Genomic DNA, 20,762 nt, shown 5'->3' with positions numbered 1-20,762 from the left:
GCTGTCTGTTGTAGTGTAAAACGACTAAAGGGAGAGCAGGTGCTTACATGAAAGTGAGTGAGAAAATGAGAAGATACTGAATAATGACATCACAACAGTATAATCCTAATGTTAATTTAAAATTAAATATTCTTCTAAATATGGATGAAAGTCCAAAAAACGTCAAATTTTCTTCGGCGCTGCCCTTGCGGGCAGCACCGAGAGTCCCTTCCTTACAGCACCCCCTACCTAAAAGTACTTACAGCGCCACTGGGGAAGGGCGATTCTGAGCCTGCACTGCAGTGGTGGAATTAGCTGCGATATCATTTTTATTATATTTTCTTTGGGGGGGGGGGGGGGCACCAGCAAAAATCTTGCCTAGGGCACCAACTTGGTCAGGCACGCCACTGATGATGTGTGTGTGTGTGTTTGTCTGTATGAGATGATGTGTGTGTGTGTGTTTGTCTGTATGAGATGGTGTGTGTGTGTGTGTTTGTCTGTATGAGATGATGTATGTGTGTGTTTGTCTGTATGAGATGCTGTGTGTGTCACGGGCGCCGGAAGCAAGGGGACATAAGGACATTTTGTCCCCATTAAAATTTGGTCCCCCTAAAAATGTTTTTTTTTTTTTTCAAAATCTGAGGGGGCAACTGCCCCTGACGCTTAGAGCCCACTTTACACTGTTTACACAGCCTGTGATGCTTGTTAAAGCCGTGATCGTTGTGGGATTATTACACCTGAGAGACAGACAGACCCGGACTCTGTACTGCACTCACTCTCGCACTTTAGGATGGCTTGAATGTGTTGTCATTGGCTGCTGCTATAATCGTATACGGTTATTGTTATTTTATTTTTGTGTTGAGATGACAAGTTTTGCACTGTGTTTCAAAGTGATAATAATAATAATAATAATAATAATAATAAGTTCAGTGTTTCTGTCTGTTGTAGTGTAATTATAAAATGACCTAAAGGGAGAGCAGGTCACCAAGTGAGTGAGAAAAGGAGAAAACACTGAATAATGACATCCCTACAGTATAATCCTAATGTTAATTTAAAATTAGATATTCCTCTAAATATGGCTAAAAATCATCCAAACGTCCAAAAAAACTAAATTTTTTCTTGCCACTGGTGTGTGTGTGTGTGTGTGTGTGTGTGTGTAGGGTGGGATATTGTTAGGACTTTATCAATCTGGGAACCAATCGTCTATCAGTCTGGCGACTAATTATAGGTGCAGAGCAGATGTCCGCGCCAACACTTCCGCGGTCCTTGTTGACGTTGACACTACCCGCGTCCCCAGACTCAAACATGATGTTGAAGCGCTGCACTCTGCAGACTACATCATAGAGTCTGTGCCACTTCCTGCTGCTGGGGGGGGGGGGGGGGATTGAATGACAGGTCGTAGCACCAATGAGAGAGTGGTTCATTTTCAAAAGTCAACAGAGTCAGGTTGGCTGGGTGCGCCTGATCGCTACAGTTGTTACTGATTGATTGGTGGCCCTTAGGATTATGGGGCAACCAATCACTGGCCAGGATTCTGACATCAGTTTGGAGCGAGCAGTGACCCAGACCCAGAGAGATCTACAGCATGCAGTAACACAGTGTATCATCAGCGTAAGAACTCTCATGGGCCTGGTGGTGTTGAGACTACCTCTAGTGTTGCTCAGAGACTACCTCTAGTGTTGCTCAGAGACTACCTCTAGTGTTGCTCAGAGACTACCTCTAGTGTTGCTCAGAGACTACCTCTAGTGTTGCTCAGAGACTACCTCTAGTGTTGCTCAGAGACTACCTCTAGTGTTGCTCAGAGACTACCTCTAGTGTTGCTCAGGCATTTCTTTAGCAACAGCCATGTGATGCGTGTCACCCTGTCAGCGCCCAGACTGCCTGTGCTCCTAGGACCTACCACACTGTCTCTCTGTCTCACACACTGTCTCTCTGTCTGTCTCACATTGTCTCTCTGTCTGTCTCACACTGTCTCTCTCTCTGTCTCACACTGTCTCTCTCTCTGTCTCACACACTGTCTCTCTGTCTGTCTCACATTGTCTATCTGTCTGTCTCACACACTGTCTCTCTGTCTGTCTCACACTGTCTCTCTCTCTGTCTCACACACTGTCTCTCTCTCTGTCTCACACATTGTCTATCTGTCTGTCTCACACACTGTCTCTCTGTCTGTCTCACACTGTCTCTCTGTCTCACACTGTCTCTCTCTCTGTCTCACACACTGTCTCTCTGTCTGTCTCACACACTGTCTCTCTGTCTGTCTCACATGCCTGGCTAGAATCAGCCTGACAAACGGCGGGCGACTCCAGCCTGGCAGACCCGACGATGGAAGGATGCTAAAGGCAGGATGAGGAGGTCCTGAAAGCACAATAGAGAAAGTGAAACGTGCATGTTGTTGCTGGATGGCCCTTTGCTAGCCTGGCCCGTGCACGACTCCGCCCGGCCAGCAGGGTGCGCTGCCAGCGCGCTGGCGACGGCCATAATGAGTTGATTTCATGTGGGCTGTGAAAGTGCCCGGCTCCGTCTCGCAAGCACTCAAACAGAGCCGACGCCCATAAACGCAAAGTGCCGTGTGTAAATCCCCTACTACAGCTTAGTCTCTCTGCAATTCTAAGTGTCTCTTTATCGGGAGAGAGAGGGAGACTCCCCCCCCCCCCACCCTCCACCCCAATTCCCAGAGCCCCCTTGGAGACACCGAGGGCCTGACTAGAGCCCCGCCCCCAGCTTGTGTCATCTTTAAGTGTCTGTGGAGAGTTGTCTTCTCTCTCTCTCCTCATGCAGAGAGTCCAGGCAGGAAGAGGTTCTGATCTAACGCTCGGCTCCTGTTCACAACATGCCAGTTGTTCTAAACATCGCGGCGGATCGGAAAAACAAACGGAGGCGGGGCTAAAAGCATGCATGCAGCGATTCCGCCCCGGCTCGCGGGATTTCACCTGGAACACGCCATCAGATGTGCTCCGTGTTTTCCGTGACGTCAGCCCGGTACAAGCATCTCCTCCTCCTCCTCCTCCTTCTCCGTCTCCTCCTCCTCCTCCTCCTGCTCCTCCTCCTCCTCCTGCTCCTCCTCCTCCTCCTCTCCCATCACTTCCCCGCTACGAGGTGACGCAAAACGCTCTCTGCGCGTTCTCTCTTTCTGAGCACGGGTCAGTGTGTTAACACAAGGTTCTATATAGTGCTGCTGCTGCTTCCCAGGGCCTGGAGCTGGTGCTGGTGCTAGAGAGAGAGGGAGAGAGAGGGAGAGAGAGAGAGGGGGGGGGAGAGGGAGGGGGAGAGAGAGGGAGGGAGGGAGAGAGAGAGAGAGGGAGGGAGGGAGAGAGAGGAGAGAGAGAGCTATAGAAAGAGAAAAGGGAGTATCTCTCTCTGACATGGCTTTGGTCTGTGTTAAGGGATTAGTGTATGAGGCTCCACCTTCACACCCCTCCCTCCACCACTTGTTTCCTGATATTATCTTCAAGTGTGAGCTCAATGCTACCCTCTCTCTACCTCGCTCTACCTCCCTCTCTCTGTCTCTCTCTCCATCTCTCTACCTCCCTCTCTCTATCTCTCTACCTCCCTCTCTCCCTCGCTCTCTCTCTCTGTCTCTCCCTCTCTCTCTCTCTCTCTCTCTCCCTCGCTCTCTCTCTCTGTCTCTCGCTCCCGTCTTCCTTCCTGCTTGAACTCAGTGGTGTGAGTCATCCCCGGCTGCTCGGGGACTGATTTAATTGCTCTCTCTCTCCTCCTCCTGTCACTGACACTCCCTCTCTCTCTCTCTCCCTCTCTCTCCCTCTCTCTCCTCCTCCTGTCACTGACACTCCCTCTCTCTCTCTCTCTCTCTACCTCTCTCTCTCTCTCCTCCTCCTGTCACTAGTCGTGTTTCCATTACCCTCACAAATGCGCAAAATCTAAATATCGCAATAGAAATTGGGTAATGGAAACATGTAAATTTCGAAAAACCTCCCAAATATCGCAAAACGTTTTTGCGCTCTCATGAGGTGGTTTTTCAGACGTGTCGATATAGCAGTTTATCGCAAAAGTGTAATGGAAACAGTTTTTTCGCATTAGCACGTCATGTGACCCATTCTGCTTTGGAAAAGCAGCGAAAAATGAGGAAGAAACGGTTCGATAAGCTGTGGCAAAACCTCCGCAGCAATGGAAAACTTTGAAGCAACGCTAGCAGAAAGACGAGTGTTATGCAAAATATATATAAAATAGATAATGTTTAATGGCAGAAATCGGTCCATGGTGACAGGCTGCCTGCGCGCATTTGGCACAGCGCGAGGGGATGAAAAGCAAGCACACACCGGTGCGGTGCGTGCTCCTGACTGAAGTGAATACAGTGACTGTGAGTAATACATTACACACGTTTCAGGTGCAGTGTTATAATTATAATAGCTACACAACATTGTGATTATTGACCAAATCAGCCTTTTCCCCCCTCCATCTCTAAATCGGACCAGTTGTAGGCTATTAGGCTTTTTTCCTCTGCCTGTCGCGCTCACTGCATTCACCGCAGCCAGCAACATTTTGCGACTCATTTTATTTTGAATTGATAATCAGGCTCGTTTATATGCGTTGTAACTTCATGTTGTGATTTGCATTGACCATTGGTTGGATTTGAGCATGCAGGGGACGGGATATGGGGCAGATCCACTGTGGCAGGCAGCTGCTGGTAGGCTAATGGGAATTGCGTTCAGGTGTGCGCTCCGTCAGACCAAAACTCAACTTCAATGGAAACGCCTACAAGTCGCAATTGTACATTGTCGAAGTTGTAGAAATATCGCAATTATTTTGCGAAAAACTGTAATGGAAACACAGCTAGTGACACTCTCTCCTCTATCTCTCTCCTCTCTCTACCTCTCTCTCTCTCTCCTCCTCCTGTCACTGACACTCTCTCTCCTCTCTCTCTCCTCCTGTCACTGACACTCCTCTCTCTCTCGCTCTCTCTCCTCTCTCTCTCCTCCTCCTGTCACTGACACTCTCTCTCCTCTCTCTACCTCTCTCTCTCTCCTCCTCCTGTCACTGACACTCTCTCTCCTCTCTCTCTCTCCTCTCTCTCTCTCTACCTCTCTCTCTCTCTCCTCCTCCTGTCACTGACACTCTCTCTCCTCTCTCTCTCTCCTCTCTCTCTCTCCTCTCTCTCCTCTCTCTCTCTCTCTCTCTCTCCTCCTCCTGTCACTGACACTCCGCTCCTACACAAATGGCCAGCTACCTATTCATTACTGCTGGGCTGGGCTGGGCTGGGCCACTTCTGAAGACAGTGAAAATACACAGTGCGGAGACGTGCGTGCTTTATCCCCACTGATGGCAGCACAATGGCCGCCTGGTCCTGATAACTCCGCCCCGCTGCGTCTGTGTGGGCACAGTAGGGGGCGATAGAAAACCCCCCCGGCACCAGAAGAGCTTTTGTAATCACAGTAAAGCGCGGGGCATTTTCTCCACAGGGGGGCGGAGACTTGTTGCCACTCACTGGCAGGCAGACAGTGGCTCTGTGGAGGCTGCTATTTACACAGGCTTGTTGTTTGGTCGGCTCCAGGTCAGCATGGAGAACGTTAACGTTAGTGTTTACAGAGGCTTGTTGTTTGGTCAGCTCCAGGTCAACATGGAGAACGTTAACGTTAGTGTTTACAGAGGCTTGTTGTTTGGTCGGCTCCAGGTCAGCATGGAGAACGTTAACGTTAGTGTTTACAGAGGCTTGTTGTTTGGTCGGCTCCAGGTCAGCATGGAGAACGTTAACGTTAGTGTTTACAGAGGCTTGTTGTTTGGTCGGCTCCAGGTCAACATGGAGAACGTTAACGTTAGTGTTTACAGAGGCTTGTTGTTTGGTCGGCTCCAGGTCAGCATGGAGAACGTTAACGTTAGTGTTTACAGAGGCTTGTTGTTTGGTCGGCTCCAGGTCAACATGGAGAACGTTAACGTTAGTGTTTACAGAGGCTTGTTGTTTGGTCGGCTCCAGGTCAGCATGGAGAACGTTAACGTTAGTGTTTACAGAGGCTTGTTGTTTGGTCGGCTCCAGGTCAACATGGAGAACGTTAACGTTAGTGTTTACAGAGGCTTGTTGTTTGGTCGGCTCCAGGTCAACATGGAGAACGTTAACGTTAGTGTTTACAGAGGCTTGTTGTTTGGTCGGCTCCAGGTCAGCATGGAGAACGTTAACGTTAGTGTTTACAGAGGCTTGTTGTTTGGTCGGCTCCAGGTCAGCATGGAGAACGTTAACGTTAGTGTTTACAGAGGCTTGTTGTTTGGTCGGCTCCAGGTCAACATGGAGAACGTTAACGTTAGTGTTTACAGAGGCTTGTTGTTTGGTCAGCTCCAGGTCAACATGGAGAACGTTAGTGTTAGTGTTTACAGAGGCTTGTTGTTTGGTCGGCTCCAGGTCAGCATGGAGAACGTTAGCGTTAGTGTTTACAGAGGCTTGTTGTTTGGTCGGCTCCAGGTCAACATGGAGAACGTTAACGTTAGTGTTTACAGAGGCTTGTTGTTTGGTCGGCTCCAGGTCAACATGGAGAACGTTAACGTTAGTGTTTACAGAGGCTTGTTGTTTGGTCGGCTCCAGGTCAGCATGGAGAACGTTAACGTTAGTGTTTACACAGGCTTGTTGTTTGGTCGGCTCCAGGTCAACATGGAGAACGTTAACGTTAGTGTTTCCAGAGGCTTGTTGTTTGGTCGGCTCCAGGTCAGCATGGAGAACGTTAACGTTAGTGTTTACAGAGGCTTGTTGTTTGGTCGGCTCCAGGTCAACATGGAGAACGTTAACGTTAGTGTTTACAGAGGCTTGTTGTTTGGTCGGCTCCAGGTCAGCATGGAGAACGTTAACGTTAGTGTTTACACAGGCTTGTTGTTTGGTCGGCTCCAGGTCAGCATGGAGAACGTTAACGTTAGTGTTTACAGAGGCTTGTTGTTTGGTCGGCTCCAGGTCAACATGGAGAACGTTAACGTTAGTGTTTACAGAGGCTTGTTGTTTGGTTGGCTCCAGGTCAGCATGGAGAACCTTAACGTTAGTGTTTACAGAGGCTTGTTGTTTGGTCGGCTCCAGGTCAGCATGGAGAACGTTAACGTTATGGTTTACAGAGGCTTGTTGTTTGGTCGGCTCCAGATCAGCATGGAGAACGTTAACGTTATGGTTTACAGAGGCTTGTTGTTTGGTCGGCTCCAGGTCGGCCTGGAGAACGTTAACGTTATGGTTTACAGAGGCTTGTTGTTTGGTCGGCTCCAGGTCAGCCTGGAGAACGTTAACGTTAGTGTTTACACAGGCTTGTTGTTTGGTCGGCTCCAGGTCAACATGGAGAACGTTAACGTTAGTGTTTACAGAGGCTTGTTGTTTGGTCGGCTCCAGGTCAGCCTGGAGAACGTTAACGTTAGTGTTTACACAGGCTTGTTGTTTGGTCGGCTCCAGGTCAACATGGAGAACGTTAACGTTAGTGTTTACAGAGGCTTGTTGTTTGGTCGGCTCCAGGTCAGCATGGAGAACGTTAACGTTAGTGTTTACAGAGGCTTGTTGTTTGGTCGGCTCCAGGTCAGCATGGAGAACGTTAACGTTAGTGTTTACAGAGGCTTGTTGTTTGGTCGGCTCCAGGTCAGCATGGAGAATGTTAACGTTAGTGTTTACAGAGGCTTGTTGTTTGGTCGGCTCCAGGTCAGCCTGGAGAACGTTAACGTTAGTGTTTACAGAGGCTTGTTGTTTGGTCGGCTCCAGGTCAACATGGAGAACGTTAACGTTAGTGTTTACAGAGGCTTGTTGTTTGGTTGGCTCCAGGTCAGCATGGAGAACGTTAACGTTAGTGTTTACAGAGGCTTGTTGTTTGGTCGGCTCCAGGTCAGCATGGAGAACGTTAACGTTATGGTTTACAGAGGCTTGTTGTTTGGTCGGCTCCAGGTCAGCATGGAGAACGTTAACGTTATGGTTTACAGAGGCTTGTTGTTTGGTCGGCTCCAGGTCGGCCTGGAGAACGTTAACGTTAGTGTTTACACAGGCTTGTTGTTTGGTCGGCTCCAGGTCAGCATGGAGAACGTTAACGTTAGTGTTTACAGAGGCTTGTTGTTTGGTCGGCTCCAGGTCAACATGGAGAACGTTAACGTTAGTGTTTACAGAGGCTTGTTGTTTGGTCGGCTCCAGGTCAGCATGGAGAACGTTAACGTTAGTGTTTACAGAGGCTTGTTGTTTGGTCGGCTCCAGGTCAACATGGAGAACGTTAACGTTAGTGTTTACAGAGGCTTGTTGTTTGGTCGGCTCCAGGTCAGCATGGAGAACGTTAACGTTAGTGTTTACAGAGGCTTGTTGTTTGGTCGGCTCCAGGTCAGCATGGAGAACGTTAACGTTAGTGTTTACAGAGGCTTGTTGTTTGGTCGGCTCCAGGTCAACATGGAGAACGTTAACGTTAGTGTTTACAGAGGCTTGTTGTTTGGTCGGCTCCAGGTCAGCATGGAGAACGTTAACGTTAGTGTTTACAGAGGCTTGTTGTTTGGTCGGCTCCAGGTCAGCATGGAGAACGTTAACTTTATGGTTTACAGAGGCTTGTTGTTTGGTCGGCTCCAGGTCAGCATGGAGAACGTTAACGTTATGGTTTACAGAGGCTTGTTGTTTGGTCGGCTCCAGGTCGGCCTGGAGAACGTTAACGTTAGTGTTTACACAGGCTTGTTGTTTGGTCGGCTCCAGGTCAGCATGGAGAACGTTAACGTTAGTGTTTACAGAGGCTTGTTGTTTGGTCGGCTCCAGGTCAGCCTGGAGAACGTTAACGTGAGTGTTTACAGAGGCTTGTTGTTTGGCGGCTCCAGGTCGGCATGGAGAACGTTAACGTTAGTGTTTACAGAGGCTTGTTGTTTGGTCGGCTCCAGGTCGGCCTGGAGAACGTTAACGTTAGTGTTTACACAGGCTTGTTGTTTGGTCGGCTCCAGGTCAGCATGGAGAACGTTAACGTTAGTGTTTACAGAGGCTTGTTGTTTGGTCGGCTCCAGGTCAGCCTGGAGAACGTTAACGTTAGTGTTTACAGAGGCTTGTTGTTTGGCGGCTCCAGGTCGGCATGGAGAACGTTAACGTTAGTGTTTACACAGGCTTGTTGTTTGGTCGGCTCCAGGTCAGCATGGAGAACGTTAACGTTAGTGTTTACAGAGGCTTGTTGTTTGGTCGGCTCCAGGTCAGCCTGGAGAACGTTAACGTTAGTGTTTACAGAGGCTTGTTGTTTGGCGGCTCCAGGTCGGCATGGAGAACGTTAACGTTAGTGTTTACAGAGGCTTGTTGTTTGGTCGGCTCCAGGTCGGCATGGAGAACGTTAACGTTAGTGTTTACAGAGGCTTGTTGTTTGGTCGGCTCCAGGTCAGCCTGGAGAACGTTAACGTGAGTGTTTACAGAGGCTTGTTGTTTGGCGGCTCCAGGTCAGCCTGGAGAACGTTAACGTGAGTGTTTACAGAGGCTTGTTGTTTGGTCGGCTCCAGGTCAGCCTGGAGAACGTTAACGTTAGTGTTTACAGAGGCTTGTTGTTTGGCGGCTCCAGGTCAACATGGAGAACGTTAACGTTAGTGTTTACAGAGGCTTGTTGTTTGGCGGCTCCAGGTCAACATGGAGAACGTTAACGTTAGTGTTTACAGAGGCTTGTTGTTTGGTCGGCTCCAGGTCAGCCTGGAGAACGTTAACGTTAGTGTTTACAGAGGCTTGTTGTTTGGTCGGCTCCAGGTCAACATGGAGAACGTTAACGTTAGTGTTTACAGAGGCTTGTTGTTTGGCGGCTCCAGGTCGGCATGGAGAACGTTAACGTTAGTGTTTACAGAGGCTTGTTGTTTGGTCGGCTCCAGGTCAGCATGGAGAACGTTAACGTTAGTGTTTACAGAGGCTTGTTGTTTGGTCGGCTCCAGGTCAGCCTGGAGAACGTTAACGTTAGTGTTTACAGAGGCTTGTTGTTTGGTCGGCTCCAGGTCGGCATGGAGAACGTTAACGTTAGTGTTTACAGAGGCTTGTTGTTTGGTCGGCTCCAGGTCAGCCTGGAGAACGTTAACGTTAGTGTTTACAGAGGCTTGATGTTTGGTCGGCTCCAGGTCAACATGGAGAACGTTAACGTTAGTGTTTACAGAGGCTTGTTGTTTGGTCGGCTCCAGGTCAACATGGAGAACGTTAACGTTAGTGTTTACAGAGGCTTGTTGTTTGGTCGGCTCCAGGTCAACATGGAGAACGTTAACGTTAGTGTTTACAGAGGCTTGTTGTTTGGTCGGCTCCAGGTCAGCATGGAGAACGTTAACGTTAGTGTTTACACAGGCTTGTTGTTTGGTCGGCTCCAGGTCAGCATGGAGAACGTTAACGTTAGTGTTTACACAGGCTTGTTGTTTGGTCGGCTCCAGGTCAACATGGAGAACGTTAACGTTAGTGTTTACAGAGGCTTGTTGTTTGGCGGCTCCAGGTCAACATGTTGAACGTTAACGTTAGTGTTTACAGTAGGGTTGCACGGTATACCGGTATTAGTATGGTACCGCGGTTCCCTGCCGTTAAAAAGGATACTATACCACGTTAATTTAGTACCGATACTTAAAAAAATGTCATGGGTTGCGTCAGTGTGCGACCGTGGTGTTTGTTAGCGGAGGAGAGAGACACAGCGGCATTACAGTTGAGAGCCTGTCTCCCACCTCACGTGAAGGCAACACAGCCTTGCCTTGAACCAATGGTGACTCGTGAAAAGTGAAAAAAAGCTCCTGCTTCATGTGGGGGCGTGTCGACTTTCCTCTCTTCCCTCTCTGCTCGCTCTCTGGCCACAGTCGTTCAGTCCTCACTACAGCACCCCGACACACAGGACAGACGCAGCGAAAATGGCAGCGGCTTCTTCTAGTCTTGCAAGCCGACCAACGCTTGTAGAAAAAGCAGATGCACGAAGCGAAATATGGAAATATTTTGCTTACGTTGCCGACAGCGAAGGCAAGCCCGTGGACACATCCAAACCAGTGTGTAAAAGGTGCTTCAACGTGACGCAAGCGAAAGGATCAAACACATCGAACCTGGCTAAACATCTTGCCGACAGGCACCCCGACCTGTTCAAAGAGTTTAAAGACCGACAGGTTAGCGAACGTGAACGATAAACATACATGCCCTCAAATAAGTCCAACGAGTATTGTGTGACAAGCGAACTTGTTTCACTGAAAAAGTTCGCTTGTCACAATAGCCTACTCGTTTACAGTGAAACACGAGGCAATGTGCTGGAGCACAGATCTCTGCCAAGGAGAAAGTCATGACATGTAACGTTTAGGGGAGGGGACATCAGATGACTGCATACCATGTACAATATTTAATAACACTGGTCCTCAATGCCATTGTTATTAAAGCTTTTACATGGTAAGCAGTCATCTGATCTCACCTATCCTAATATTTACAATAATCCCAATTATTAATGATATACGAATTCATTGTAAAAAACACCTAGCCTACACGTATGGGGGGGGGGGGGGCTGGGAATACACCACATAATAAGCCTACATTTCAATAGCCTACATTTATGTGTGAAAATAATATATATTACTAGATTAACTATAAATCAGGCACTTCATGTTAATGAAGCTTAGGAGCTGCAAGTACAGAGTACTTTTTTTGGATAAAACAAATAGATATAATAGTGTAGCAGCTGTGTGAAAATATATTTTATTTATATTATTTATAAGTTTAAACGGTTGACATTCCTTTAAAATATGTTTACAGGAGAGATTATGTTAATTTTACACTAGATAATAAAAGTTCTAGCATGTTCAGCGCCACACGTGGTGGCAGTACTACCAGCATGTAGTAAAATGACTACATGGCTGTGCATTACCTTGTTAAATCAATAAAATAAGTTTTAAGTTCCATGTTTTGTCCCCTCTATTTATTCCAATACTTTTCCTGATGTTTTAGTTTTTTGCCGTGGTATCGTTTCAGTATCGGTATCGAGATACTTAGGCAGGTATCGGTATCGAACTCATAATTTTGGTATCGTGACATCCCTAGTTTACAGAGGCTTGTTGTTTGGCGGCTCCAGGTCAACATGGAGAACGTTAACGTTAGTGTTTACAGAGGCTTGTTGTTTGGTCGGCTCCAGGTCAGCCTGGAGAACGTTAACGTTAGTGTTTACAGAGGCTTGTTGTTTGGTCGGCTCCAGGTCAACATGGAGAACGTTAACGTTAGTGTTTACAGAGGCTTGTTGTTTGGCGGCTCCAGGTCGGCATGGAGAACGTTAACGTTAGTGTTTACAGAGGCTTGTTGTTTGGTCGGCTCCAGGTCAGCATGGAGAACGTTAACGTTAGTGTTTACAGAGGCTTGTTGTTTGGTCGGCTCCAGGTCAGCCTGGAGAACGTTAACGTTAGTGTTTACAGAGGCTTGTTGTTTGGTCGGCTCCAGGTCGGCATGGAGAACGTTAACGTTAGTGTTTACAGAGGCTTGTTGTTTGGTCGGCTCCAGGTCAGCCTGGAGAACGTTAACGTAAGTGTTTACAGAGGCTTGATGTTTGGTCGGCTCCAGGTCAACATGGAGAACGTTAACGTTAGTGTTTACAGAGGCTTGTTGTTTGGTCGGCTCCAGGTCAACATGGAGAACGTTAACGTTAGTGTTTACAGAGGCTTGTTGTTTGGTCGGCTCCAGGTCAACATGGAGAACGTTAACGTTAGTGTTTACAGAGGCTTGTTGTTTGGTCGGCTCCAGGTCAACATGGAGAACGTTAACGTTAGTGTTTACAGAGGCTTGTTGTTTGGTCGGCTCCAGGTCAACATGGAGAACGTTAACGTTAGTGTTTACAGAGGCTTGTTGTTTGGTCGGCTCCAGGTCAGCCTGGAGAACGTTAACGTTAGTGTTTACAGAGGCTTGTTGTTTGGTCGGCTCCAGGTCAGCATGGAGAACGTTAACGTTAGTGTTTACAGAGGCTTGTTGTTTGGTCGGCTCCAGGTCAGCCTGGAGAACGTTAACGTTAGTGTTTACAGAGGCTTGTTGTTTGGTCGGCTCCAGGTCGGCATGGAGAACGTTAACGTTAGTGTTTACAGAGGCTTGTTGTTTGGTCGGCTCCAGGTCAACATGGAGAACGTTAACGTTAGTGTTTACAGAGGCTTGTTGTTTGGTCGGCTCCAGGTCAACATGGAGAACGTTAACGTTAGTGTTTACAGAGGCTTGTTGTTTGGTCGGCTCCAGGTCAACATGGAGAACGTTAACGTTAGTGTTTACAGAGGCTTGTTGTTTGGTCGGCTCCAGGTCAACATGGAGAACGTTAACGTTAGTGTTTACAGAGGCTTGTTGTTTGGTCGGCTCCAGGTCAGCCTGGAGAACGTTAACGTTAGTGTTTACAGAGGCTTGTTGTTTGGTCGGCTCCAGGTCGGCATGGAGAACGTTAACGTTAGTGTTTACAGAGGCTTGTTGTTTGGTCGGCTCCAGGTCAGCCTGGAGAACGTTAACGTTAGTGTTTACAGAGGCTTGTTGTTTGGTCGGCTCCAGGTCAACATGGAGAACGTTAACGTTAGTGTTTACAGAGGCTTGATGTTTGGTCGGCTCCAGGTCAACATGGAGAACGTTAACGTTAGTGTTTACAGAGGCTTGTTGTTTGGTCGGCTCCAGGTCAACATGGAGAACGTTAACGTTAGTGTTTACAGAGGCTTGTTGTTTGGTCGGCTCCAGGTCAACATGGAGAACGTTAACGTTAGTGTTTACAGAGGCTTGTTGTTTGGTCGGCTCCAGGTCAACATGGAGAACGTTAACGTTAGTGTTTACAGAGGCTTGTTGTTTGGTCGGCTCCAGGTCAGCATGGAGAACGTTAACGCTTTCTTCTCCTAACACCAACTCAGGACCCCCCTGACACAGCCTCACACCTGAAGAATGAACTCAAAAACACAGGCGTGGCCTCGCCTGCTCTATTGGCACGCACGTGTGTGTGTGTGTGTGTGTGTGTGTGTTCTCACAAAATGTTATTGCCCTTAAGTGAGTGAGTGTATGACAGGGGCAGACAGGCTGCTGTCTGTCACAGCCTGTCGCTGTCCATCGATGGTGGTGCTGAACCCTTCACCAATCGATGCATATAGAGCGCCGTGCGCTGTCCTCGGTGCTGGAACATTTGAACAGGACTGGCAGCCTGTTTTTTCTTCTTCTTCAGAATAAGCTTGTCTGTAAACTCAAGTGGCTTCACTCTATGCTTTCTTGGATATATTACTTGGCTCAATAAGTGACAGATTGTGTTTATGGGATAATATCAGCTATTTTACAGTTAAAATGACTTTATCAGAAGGCCCCACTGAGAATGGTCCGCCCCCTCTGGACTGAGAGTGTAGTTCCGCCCCTGATTTACCGTCACTGTCCGAGCATTATACAGTGAGCTACAGTCGTGAAGTTAGTATCGCCTTAGAATGGAGGCTATGGTACAGCTGTTCAAAATCACCAAAAACACATGGAACAGTGCCAAAAAGCTCTTTGTGCTTCGGGTACTCGCCACGAGATGAAATATTAATCCAAAATGCGGAGAAATGATCTTTTTTAAGGTAAATACATAGCCGGAATTACTTTGTAAACATGGCAGGCATGCGCGGCATACAGCGCATGTGCTGTATACAGCAGAAGCGCTCTTTACAGGCAAGAAACTCAGTGTGGGGATTTTGTCTGGAAATAACATTTCACCTAACTATATTCATATTTCATCTCGTGGTGTGGTGAGTACCCGAAGCACAAAGAGCTTTTTGGTGGTGTTAGCTGTGTGTTTTTGGTGATTTTGAACGGCTGTACCATAGCCTTCATTCTAAAGTGATGCTTACTAACGTCACGACTGTAGCTCCCTGTATACTGCTCGGACAGTGACGGTAAAAGCATGGTGTACCTTGGTTATGTGGGGGGATATGAACTCCCGAAGAAGTGGCGTATCCCTTTAAGTTTACATAAATCAGTCTTGTGACATCACTGATGACATCATCAGTCTTATGACATCAGGGATGACATCATCAGTGACTTATGACATCACTGATGGCATCATCAGTGATGTCACAATGCTGATTATGTCACTGATGACATCATCAGTGATGTCACAATGCACAATTTCTCAAGTGAGGATTATCTTATCTTATCTTAGAGCTTAGATCGGCCGACCTATCGCTGCTGGTGGTGCCCAGAACCAAACTAAAAACTAGGGGGGACAGAGCCTTTGCGGCAGCTGCCCCAAAACTCTGGAACAGTCTCCCCCTACACGTTCGTGCTGCCCAGACCCTGGAGGTTTTTAAATCGCTCTTAAAAACCCACCTGTTTTCCCTGGCTTTCCCCCCTACTTAGCCATCGTTAGGTCCCTGGCATTTATCGTTTTATTGTTTTTATTGTCTTATTGTTTTATCTTTTTGATTTTAATTGTCATCATATATGCACTTTGTATTATGTTGCTCTCAATTAGTATTTTTGCACTTTACTTATTTACATCTGTGCACTTTACTCCCCGCCTGTGAAGCACTTGTGTGTATGTAAATGTGCTATATAAATAAAGTTGACTTGACTTGACTTGACTTATCTTACTGATGACATCATCAGTGGAACAAAAATTGAAACCAAGAGAACAGAGAGAGAACAGAGATTGCCCACATGCTCCCTTTTATAATAATTAAAACATTTCTTTCACAAGACACAATGCATTTTTATTGGATATTTGGAGCATTTTTCACATTCTGTAAATCCTCTCACAACCATTTTGTTCAGCACCTCTTCCCAGTCCTCCTCAAAACCCAGCTCATCCCCAAAATCACCTCACGACCCCGACACCCCGCTTGAGAACGGTGCATGCATGGATATTATGCAGAGCCCTCTCTGTGTGCTCTGCTCTCCCCCACTGGCTTGCACTTGTGAAGTTAGGCAATAGGGGGCAGTGTTCCTACAGAGGAGCAGGCGGGTGGGGATGTGATGTGGACACAAATGCCTTCAAGGATTTGCTGTGTGGGTCTACGAAAATAGCTCTGCCTTGACTTAGCAATACCCATCCCTATATTAACACACACACACACACACACACACACACACACACACACACACACACACATATCTATATCTATCTATCTATATCTATATATATAGATATATATATATAGATATAGATATATATGTGTGCGTTAATATAGGGATGGGTATTGCTAAGTCAAGGCTGAGCTATTATATATCTATATCTATATCTATATCTATATCTATATATACCATGACATATATTAACCTTGTTTGTTGTTAATAGAGAAAGCAGTGATTGTACCTCTGCAGTAGTCAGATGTACTTCATATCAAAGTGATGTACTGAACATTGATGCTGGCTGTTGTGCCTGATAGACGTGGCTCAACAGCGGGTGCAGAGGCTAAAACAGCACAGTGATGAGAACCATGACAACAGCTGAGTAGAAAGTAGAGTGGAGGCTGTTGCTCCAGAGGAGCGGCTGTGATGCTGACGAGTGTCTCAGAGTTGTATCAGAGCAGACAGGCATCAATGGAGAATGCTGACTCCCGAGGATACTACAGTTAGGTGAACTATGGACTGTTTCAGATGACTACTAAGCCAGAATGAACGCACGCACGCACGCACACACACACACACGCACACACACACGCACGCACAGACACGCACACACACACACGCGCACGCACACACGCACGCACGTGCACAGCACACACACGCACGCACACACACACACGCACACACACACACACACACACACACGCACGCACACACCAGGGAGTCAACATTGAGTACCGTTAAGTAAAAGTAAGAGTAGACTTAAAGCATCCGTGTCTGTGTAAGTAACATTATGGGGCTGTCTATATTGGCAGTGTGTCAAGTTCATTTCTCACACATCCAGGTCATAGAAGTTTTAAAAAGAATTTATTTTTAAAAATACTGGACTAAATATGGGAGTGCAAACTGGTTTACCCGTTTTGGGAAAAAGTAATAGAATACATAGGGAAATGGTTGGGCTCGGAGGTGCCTGTGTCACCAAGGTTATGCCTGTTAGGGGACCAAACAGAAGTGCCAAATATATCAAAGTACGACTTTGCAGTGATAAATGTAGGCGTGGGCTGCCAGAATGATTCTCAGATTATGGAAAAGTACATCCTCTCCAGATTTAAAAAAGTGGGTAGAATTCATGTTAGAAATAGTATCATATGAACACATGTTGGCAAGAGTCAATGATAGAAATGATGATTTCAAAATTGCATGGGACCGCTTCTTCGGCTGGGACGCTGTGATGTGGCTATATTATATTATATTGCTTTAATTATTTTATTTATTTTTTGCTGTGAATATATCACGGAACCAAGTATGTTCATTTATTACAGGCCTGGAAATAGGAAATATTGTATAAGTGAAAGTAAAAATAATGTTTATGCTGTCTATGTGTGTAAATAAATAAAAACTTTATTTACAAAAAAAAATAAAAAAATACCGGACTAAAAAACGATATAAAACAAGACGTTTGGGTGTTCATCCAAACACCATCATCAGTTGTAAATGCAACAGGAAGTAACTCTGGCAAACAACTAGCTTTCCTCCCCGGCCCTGGTGAGAGGCTCAGAGAGGCCGTGGCAGGCAGAGGTGATGATGCAGGAAACCACCCGTGTGGCTGCAGATCACCACAGTAAAGGTCCTTGCACATAGAGTCCGTTTTTTCGTCCGAAATTGACGCACGAAAAAAATAAAAATACGACCTCATTTGTGTCAATCATCATTGACACACCGAGTCCGACAATTACATCCGTCATTTAAGTTTTCGGACGAGGTTCGATTTTCTGCATTTTTCCGCATCCATGAAATCGTTTTGACAGGTGTTTGACCACTCAGAGCTGCCGTAGTGTTGCTATTCACAATGAAAAATGGCGTCTGAGAAGTTAATTCAGTTCGTCTCCCAGCACAAAGCATTTTATGACAAAGCAGGAATACAGAGATTCGGAATTAAAAGACAGAATGTGCCGGGTGATTGCAGACCAGCTTGGAATGCGGGACGCGGTGTGTGTGTGTGTGTGTGTGTATGGGGAAGGGGGGGGGGGGGAGGAGAGAGACAGAGAGCCACACAGACACACTGCCAGTTGTGGATCAATAGGATCGCGGTAGTTTTCTTTTCGTTGCGAATCTTCGCAACGAATATTGGATAATTAACGCATCGGACTCAGTGGGCAAGGTATCTGTGCGTGACGTTTTTTTTCCGGATGACGGATTAAAAAAACGCAGCGAACAATTCGGACTCTGTGTGCAAGGACCTTAACTTAGTGGTTATGGTTTTGCTGTTTTGACATCTCTGGGCTTCTCCTGCTGTAATTGTATTAGTTTGTCAGCAGAAGTCTGATGAATGAAACTACGAAAGACCGTTTAGAATTATTCCCCTTTCACATTCAGTCAGCTCCTCTGCAGAGATGACATGACCAGTTAATGTTGTTTATTAATTCACACAGCAGCAAGGTGTGAATATCGCTGACAGGCTTTTAGGTGACAGTTGAATAGAGCATGCAGATTAAACCAAAATAGCAAATGTCCCAATCATTCATATTCACTCATTTTGCAAACCAATGGCCTCTCTCTCTTATCAGTTCCTAGTATATGGCACACTGAAAAATTACGACTGTGTAGACTCGCCCAATCATGTTTAAAAAAAATCTTGTGAATACATTTTCTATCACTTTTGAGCCATCTAACTCCGCCCTCTTTATTCTAATCTGGACACTTGCCTTTATTATGTGTACATTGATACCTGCAGCATTTGTGTGTGTATCCCTTTAAGACCGCGAACCGTCTTAAAGGGATACACACACAAATGAGGGATATACACGCAAATGCTGCATCAGGTATCAATGGGTTAACCAGATTGGGAACTTCCCAATCTTCCCGAGTTCGGTACTTTAGCTCTGTTGGGAAGTAACAAGTCAGCGTTGACAGCCTATACACAATTTCAGTCACTACATTTGTGGCAGTCTGGAGCAGCAGTCATTAAGTTGTCTATTTTCTAAAATTGTTTTTTGAGTTTCGACATTTATTGGGTCTTAAATTCTATTTGTTGAGGTCTTAAAAAGTCTTAAAAAGCATTAAATTCGACTTTAAAAATGGTGCAAGAACCCTGAAGCCCCTGAGACATTTCTTGGCCGCCCCCCTCCGGGTGCTGCAGCGGCAGCAGTCTGGGTCTGGCTTAACTAGGCTTGCCCTAGTCTTGTTAAGGGTTGAACTAAAACTATAGCAATGTTGTTGCTTCCTTGGTTGAGTCTCAGTACACACAGAGCCATCGCTAGGAGGCACAGCACAAAGTTCTCATGCTTACCTGAAGATCCCTCCTCCACTTTTCTCTCTGCTACCACGGTGCACAAGCAACGTGGATGCTCCTGTTGCAATCACAGCCTACATTTCAAAATACTGCACTGATTTTTTTTTAATCTGTCAAAGACATTCAAATTTGAGTAGGTGTCAACAGCAAACTGAATACATTCTGTCACTGTGATTCAGTGAATCTGTTTTTACTAGTATTTGCCAATTGCTGTTTATGATTCATTTTAGACTAGCTACGTGCCAAATGGGTGAGGTTTGCCAGATAAGCGAACACAATAAGAACCAGAAAATGTCTCAAAAAGTTCTCAACCTTTATATTATTATATATATATTATAATATTATTATGCTCACCTCCATTGTGTCCTGTCTCCTCTCACATAGCTGCGATGGAGGTGCACGTCCCCGAGCTGCCTGTGGTGGCGCTGCACGGTCGGGACGTCATGCTCAACTGCTCCTTCAGCCGCCCCGCCCCCTTCGACCTGTCTGACCTGAGCGTGTTCTGGCAGCTGACGGACACCAAGCGCAGCGTGCACAGCTACTGGGGGAGCGGCGACCAGCTGGCCGACCAGGCCCCCAACTTCGCCAACCGCACCAGCCTGTCCCCCGCCCGGCTGCTCGCGGGCGACGCCTCGCTGCTGCTGCGCCGGGTGGAGGTACCGGACGAGGGCAGCTACACCTGCTTCGTCCGGGTGCAGAACTACAGCAGCGCCGCTCTTCTCCTGCAGGTGGCCGGTGAGTCACAGGACACACATGGAGGCAAACATAAGGCGTGCGCTTATATCTCATAATACAAACATGTGCTGATGAAGACGCACGCACACGCACACGCACACACACACACACACACACACACACACACACACACACACACACACACACACACACACACACACACACACACACACACACACACACACACACACACACACACACACACACACACACACACACACACACCAGGAGTGGGGTCAGTTCAGTTCACTCTTGTTTCCTCTTCTTCTAACAGTGCATACTGTATATCTGATACAGTAACTAGACTCTAGAGCATGAACGCCTGCTTTATTATGATCTAATATATGAATAGTTTCACTTTACACTTTGGCTTTGAAATAATATGCACTTGAATGTGTTGATTGTACACTTAGCTAGGGGGGGGGTGGGGGCGTGGCGATCGATACAGCATCGTATCGCAATAGTTTGCGTGGCAAATTGGCAATATTGTACCAATGCACGGACGCCAAGGTATTGATCTTTTAAAATCGCAATCATTATCATATTGTGACTTAAGTATCGTGATAATATCGTATCGTGGGACCTCCGTGATTCCCACCCCTATCTCCTACCTATGAGTTTTCCTTTGGGGATTTGCAGTTGAATAAAGGTAATACATAACTGACTTAGGCCTGACTTACACTTGCATTTTATGTCAAGCGTGTGACTTAGGCCGTTTTATTTTTGCCTAAGTCACATTGTCTTGACTTAGGCAAAAATAAAACGGCCTGTCACATGCTTGACATAGGCCATTGCACTACCAGGTAGGAACATCATGATCTTTTCAATTAAGGACTT

The 20,762-nt window shown here is 46.7% G+C and overlaps 1 protein-coding gene across 3 annotated transcripts in view; it reads left to right on the top strand.

Moving 5' to 3' along the window:
• cd276 (CD276 molecule) overlaps positions 1–20,762 on the top strand; it is a 164,635-nt gene that overhangs the window by 40,081 nt on the left and 103,792 nt on the right. For all 3 annotated transcript variants that reach the window (XM_083653048.1, XM_083653049.1, XM_083653047.1), the window contains one exon: positions 19,575–19,925. In XM_083653048.1, the coding sequence (XP_083509174.1) occupies positions 19,575–19,925 (351 nt within the window). The remainder of the gene's footprint in view (positions 1–19,574; positions 19,926–20,762) is intronic.

The sequence above is a fragment of the Poromitra crassiceps genome, assembly GCF_964638095.1.
Source record: "Poromitra crassiceps genome assembly, chromosome: 16".
NCBI classification, from domain to species: domain Eukaryota; kingdom Metazoa; phylum Chordata; class Actinopteri; order Beryciformes; family Melamphaidae; genus Poromitra; species Poromitra crassiceps.
This window is presented reverse-complemented; position numbering and strand designations above follow the sequence as displayed.